General features: G+C 44.7%; 1 protein-coding gene across 1 annotated transcript; it reads right to left on the minus strand.

Moving 5' to 3' along the window:
• Positions 1–1,215: 1,215 nt before the first annotated feature.
• ATP5MC3 (ATP synthase membrane subunit c locus 3) lies at positions 1,216–4,226 on the minus strand. The gene is made up of 5 exons (XM_079538748.1): positions 4,206–4,226; positions 4,052–4,133; positions 3,099–3,176; positions 2,548–2,741; positions 1,216–1,452 (listed from the first exon to the last, which is right to left on the minus strand). Exons 2-5 carry the CDS (start codon positions 4,088–4,090, stop codon positions 1,338–1,340), a joined length of 426 nt encoding a protein of 141 aa, XP_079394874.1. The 5' UTR covers positions 4,091–4,133; positions 4,206–4,226; the 3' UTR covers positions 1,216–1,337.
• Positions 4,227–6,169: the final 1,943 nt, after the last annotated feature.

Below are 6,169 nucleotides of genomic sequence, written 5' to 3' on the forward strand. Positions count from 1 at the left end.
ATGCTTTACCTCCTACTATCCCCTCCAAACCAAATCATTTCCAGACCTAGTCATACAGGGTAGTACTACTAACACTATGCTAGATCTGAGTGTTTGAAGGTGCTACATGCTTTACTCTCAAACCTGAGTAAAATCAGCAGTTGCTTTCCATACTTACAAAGCAGCTTTTAATCTTTCCACAAGGATGACTATTTCCTCTGAAGAACATACAGAGGAAGAAGCCTCTTATGCTGCGTTCAAGTTAGGCTAAGCAGATACATATTTGGTATTTAAGTTCAAATTGAAACAAAGAATTTACCTGCGTACTGCACCCATCAGAGCCACAAGTGAAGGACAGGCTAGTTACAGCTCATAGTAGGTAAGATAGGAAAGCAAAGCTCATACGCTTGTTCACCTTATTCCAAAGGTCAGTTTATAGTTGTTGAATGATCAGATTTATTATTTAATATTCAAAGCCACCCAACCAATTAGTATACAGTAGCACACAGTACGTTGCTGTAAATGCAAACAACACCTTAAATGCACTAAGGTTGTTAGAAGATAGAAACCATGAGAAGCAAAGCTTGCAGTGCAGACATTTTGTTACTAGAAGAGCTTGGATTCTAGTATTAAAAAATTAGATAGAAAACATTTCTTTACTATATCAGGAAGCTGGACATTCCCCCTTTTAGTTAGGGAATGCCAAGAATGCTGTAATTAAGTAAGAGTATAATGCCCATGTGCCACAACTAAAGGCTTTGGAACAATGTCAACCAATAGCTTAGTTCAACCTGGATACTGATCAGAACCAAGCAGAAAGCTTTTACTAGAGTGATCAAAATTCGTAGTGGAACAGACAACAGATACAAACAGAACTTCCTTATTGCTGTTTGAGGATTGTTTAGCTCATTCTACCATGGGGTGCCAAAACTCCATGTGCCAGCAAACTGGGGGATAGGGGGTGGAGAACACCACAAAATTGTGCACAGAAACAGCTCTGGATAAATTTGATATAGGTTAAGGAACAAGGCCAGAAGTATAACTCCTCACACTTTGTCAATGCATCCTTCGATTTTCCTAGGATAAGTCATATTGACTTCACCAAACAAGTGACGTTCCAACAAATATTATTCTTGACTTGAAGTCACTGTTGTGACATGGTACGTCATAATCGCAACATAAAGTCATGCCCTAATAAGAAAGATAATAAATGCAAGCAACAGGTTGACAGTTAAAGTTGTTATCTTTAATGAAATGACTTTGGAAATAGCATTAATTTCCACGACACCAACATTTTGGGAGTCCCATAAAATATGCAGGATTACATTCCAATGCCAATATTACAGGCAGATCTCCTTTCACATGGCAAATAGGATCAAGAAAGCAACCATCAGACAGAAGAGACCCATAGCTTCAGACAGGGCGAATCCCAGGATAGCATATGAGAACAGCTGCTGCTTCAGAGAAGGATTTCTAGAAGAAAATAAAGGTGTAAGATCTTTTCATCTTCAAGAAGTTTTTCATACTCAGCTTAATGTTTCTCACAGATTTAGAATCTCATACTCCCCTTGCACAGATTCTATAACAGAAAATTCAGTAAATCCAAGCATAAGCTTTCTATAAGCAAGGATTTCATGGAAGAAAAGTGACTTAGTTATTAAGGTTAGATTCAAATTATGCAGATTACATATGTCTTTTCTAAGTAAGTATAGACTACATTCATTCTCTGCATCTACTTTCTTCCCATATGGGAACTATTAGCACTTTAAGTTTACTTCATATCTTTCACATTACAACTGTACTCTAAGGAAGCCGAAAACATTATGTAGCTCACAGAAAAATCCAGGAACTGAAACCATCTAGACAAAGGAAATTAGTATGCAATGGTTTGTTATTAAAAAAAAAAAAAAAAAAAAAAAAAAAAGCAATGCATTATTCCAGGGCAAGGGGAGGACTCTTCAGCATAGCAATATGCAGTAATACTCCAAAAACTTACTGACGTTCATGCCTATGACAAAAGAGGAGACGTTTATTTTGTATGAAAAACCTCTCATGTTTCTTAAATCACAGCTGAACTTCCTTGCCTTCAGTAGGGTTTTTTAAAAAACCTTTATTAAGACAAAAGACTTAGGTCTTAACTGCTAGAAAGAATAATGAAATAAATATTTCCTTAATGTCTGTTTTATTAAGTTCCTCTTTAGGACGTCTCCCTTCTTCTAGGGGAGAATCTAGGCTAGATTTTGAATTCAGTTCTGGAAGTGAATGCTGCGACACTGAACTTCAGTGACAAAAGCACTGACCAAGACTAACAATCTCTTTTCTTTCATGTCTCTTGTCCATGCAGACAGTTCTGGATCAATGTGAAACGAAGTTCTGAATTGATCCAGAGAGCCATCCTGTTGAATATACTGCAGCTTCACAGTATTCCATTTAGCCATGTTTAACACTAGCAATATTAACAGAACCTAATACACCTCCATCATTCTTACTACAACTTAGCTTACTGGGAATGCTGCATCAAGATACAACTGCAAGTAATTCAACACTTGTTTGAGGGAGATTGATTACCTGGCGTAGCCAATGATTAGACTACCGAAGACTGTTCCAATACCAGCACCAGATCCAGCCACACCTACTGTGGCAGCACCAGCACCAATGAATTTGGCAGCAGTGTCAATGTCCCTGCTGACAGCACTAGTCTGGAATTCCCTAAGTGCTAGTTGAGAGACAGTGTTTTGGGCCCCATTAAGCGTCGATTTGCCCTAAGAAAACAAGACATGAAAAAAACATTATATTCAGACACAGACTATTTCTGGTGATACAGCACTACTTCATAGTTACAAAAGTTGCATTAGAACCAGAGTCTAGTTACTCTTGCAGGTGATGAGATTATAAGAGATAAGGACTTCAGAATGTTACCTGTTCACCTGAAAGCAACCAACATAAAATGCAAGGGACTTTTCTTAAGTGAAACAGCAGGACAGCAACAAGTATTATTAAAGGTTTGATCTAAAGCAAGCTTCAGAGCATATTTGTGTTAGTACAAGTGAACTCTAGGTTGAGAACATATAGGCTCACCAGGTACTTTAAGAAGATACAGAATTTTGTTTATAAGGTACCTCTCCAGTCCTTGCCTCTGGCCTAGAAAACACAGATGCTGAAATTGGTCTGTACAAGATTCTTGATCCAACACGGATCTGCAAGAGGAGGAAAAAAATTAAAGAGAAGTACTTAGCTACAACTGTCCTCATAAGATCTTCTTTAAGTTATTAAGGCTATTATTTACTAAACCACTTGCCTTATTAGAATGATAACAATTTTTGCATAGCCAGATATACAGAACACCATACAGAAACAAACTCCACACGCAATTCAATAGCACCGTTTTCCAAAGCCATTACAGCAAACAGCAAGACCATTCAGCGAGCCTGTGCATGCGGTACACTGACAGGAAAGGGAACAAATGGGCAGCCACGTAAGAGCCAAACAGGCTGGCAGGCAGCGACGTACATTTTACAACGTAAAAATAAAAGCCACCATAATTAATTCCCGAGCCGCTAAACGCACAGACGCGGCCCGGACTGGGAAACGCCGCGAGGCATAAATGAATGAAGGCTGTCTCACAAGAGGCCTGCGCGTGCCCTTGGGCTGCCAGCACTCTAAGGTCACAGCGCACAAAGCTCTTCCTGCAGGGAGAGCCTTGCGCGCAACACGCGAGCGGCGACGTTCTGCAGCGCGAAAGGACATCGGGAAGGAGAAGAGCCCCTTGCCTCCCAAGGACAAGAAGCCCAGCCCCGTGCGGGCCGAACCACGACCCGCAGTTTGACCTACAGCAGCGCTCCGGGCCCGGCTGCACCGCGGCCCCCCCTCGCGCTCCTCACCTCGGCCAAGGGCCCCACCAAGGATGCGGGAAGGAGACCGCGGCCCGGCGCCCGGGAAGCCCCCGCCTCGCCTCACCCCACGGGGCCCGCCCGGCTCGGGCGCCCGGCGGCAGACCCGCCACCCCGCGGCGGTGCCGGCGGCGGGGAGGAGCGAGCGAGCCCGCCCGCGGGGCCGGGAGCGACCCACTCACCAGGGCGGGCGAAGCGGCGAGCTTGGCGCAGGCGAACATCTCGGCGGGCGGGCGGCGTCCCCGGGGCCACGATCCGGAGTCTCTGCGGAGAGAGCGAAAGGGTGAGCGGGCCGCGACGGCGGCGATGGGGGCGGATGCCCCGGCCGACGCTCACCCTCTGCGGCTGCCGCTCCTCGGGGCCGACGGGCTGAGCGCGGCTGTGCGCAGGCGCGGCGGGACCGGCGGCGGGAACCCGGATGCGGCGTGGCGGAAGAGGAGGAAACGGCGCCAAGGTCACTTTATGCCGACGCCATTGGCGGCGGCGGGGGGCGCGAGCCTCGACACGCCCCATCAGTGGCCACGCCCCCAGCCGTGGCCACGCCCCTCCTTAGCCACGCCCGCGCTCGGACGCCCCCTCCTTCGACCACGCCCGCCCGCCCGCTCTCTGGTCTCCCGGCAGCCTCGGCAATGGAATAGCACGCTTCGTATTTGCTTATTGCATCCTTGCTGGGGTGTTCTGCCATCCTCCAGCTGACACCGTGCCTTCTCACATTGCGCATTTTTCTGTCAGCTCCCACAACCAAGCCGCAGTCTCATCGGTGCTATATGTTTTCTATTATGATTCCCACTCTGGAATGCTGTGCAAAAACACATTCACAAGCTGCTCGGTCTGAGCAGCATCGACACCGCCATTAAGCACCTGTTAATTGTTGCACTTAAGGTATAACAGCTGATACTACATTTTACATCCAGCTCAGCTGTTGCTTTAAGGAGGGGTCAGGAGAGCAGTTACTGATCTCCAGGGACCCTACTCAGCTTAATTCAAGCAGGTCTCCTTTAAGAAAGACTTCTGTTAACCTCACAGTTTTTTATCTGCATAAAACGCTGCTCGGTCCACTGGTGTGCCAGAGAATGGCGCAATTCCTGTTTGTTCAGCATGTGTTTAAACCCTTAAGTTCTACAGGGAGTTGGATCTTGTGTATACACTGTACCTGTAAGCAGGCATTTCTGGCTGGAGTTTGTGGGCTGGTTTTCATCCAGATACAGACAAACACTGGCAGCTGTAGAGTGGGTCAGAAGAATGCATTTAGAAGTTCAGCAAGTCACATGCTGTACAATGTCAAATAAATGGCTGTGTCCAGGGTGCTTTGCACCAAAGGCTCTGTCAGTATCCTACATTCATTATTAATAACTTACAAGAGATGAATGTCTGTTCTGTATCTGCTGAAGGGGAAATCTTATCTAGTCAGGAGAAATCCCACTGTCCAAAGTCTAAGTAGATAGCTCTCTTAGATCAAAACCTATTCCTTCAGGTTAATTTTTATCTGCCAGCAGGTGATTAGTACCTCCAAGCATGTCACACACTCACACTAGTCTTAAAAACAAACAAACAAACAAACAAACAAAAAAATAACCCAGCTCTTTTGAAGAAGAGATGTGTTTGGAAAACCACTGTATTTTGATAGCCCTTACCAGCTGGTAGGACACCTGAGAGTAAAATGGGATCAAAAGCCTCCTGAGAAAGTCCTAATGTGTGTGAAAATGTAGAAATGGTGTTACTGCCTCTGGGTTAGCTGTCCAGAGCTTCTGTATTTATGCAGGGCATTGATTGCTACTGATGTACAAAGTCAGGGTTTGTCACTGTCTGGCCCACATTTCAGCACAGACTATCTCACACCTCTCCCATTCACTGCTGTGTGGTTGACTCTTACCAATCACAGTTAATGGATAACTGGAACAATAGCTTGTGGGAGGAAGCTATATAGAGCAGAATTAATATGCTGTGGGATATTTAGAATGACTTAGATCCAGAAAGAAGGAATTAAGCCATTATTATAAGGCTCTGCTTTAACTAGGATTTCTCTTGGTAGTATGCTGTTCAGATCCACTTGCTTTATTTATTATCAGTAGTTGGCAAATCTTGCCATTAGCAGTTCTGGAAATTTTAATTGCTAACTTGGCTGGATTGGAAGTGATGTTTCACAGGAAAGCAGACAATAGAGTTTTGGGTTTTTTCTTTCTTCTCATCATAGTAAAGTTCTCTTTAACACAGAAAAGGGAGAATCTGCTTCCTGAGTGATCTTTGTGCCTCAGAGTACTTACCCAAGCTGCTTTTTGCTTAGATTCATTTTCTTTTAG

This window comes from Tetrao urogallus (assembly GCF_951394365.1).
Source record: "Tetrao urogallus genome assembly, chromosome: 8".
In the NCBI taxonomy this organism is placed as follows: domain Eukaryota; kingdom Metazoa; phylum Chordata; class Aves; order Galliformes; family Phasianidae; genus Tetrao; species Tetrao urogallus.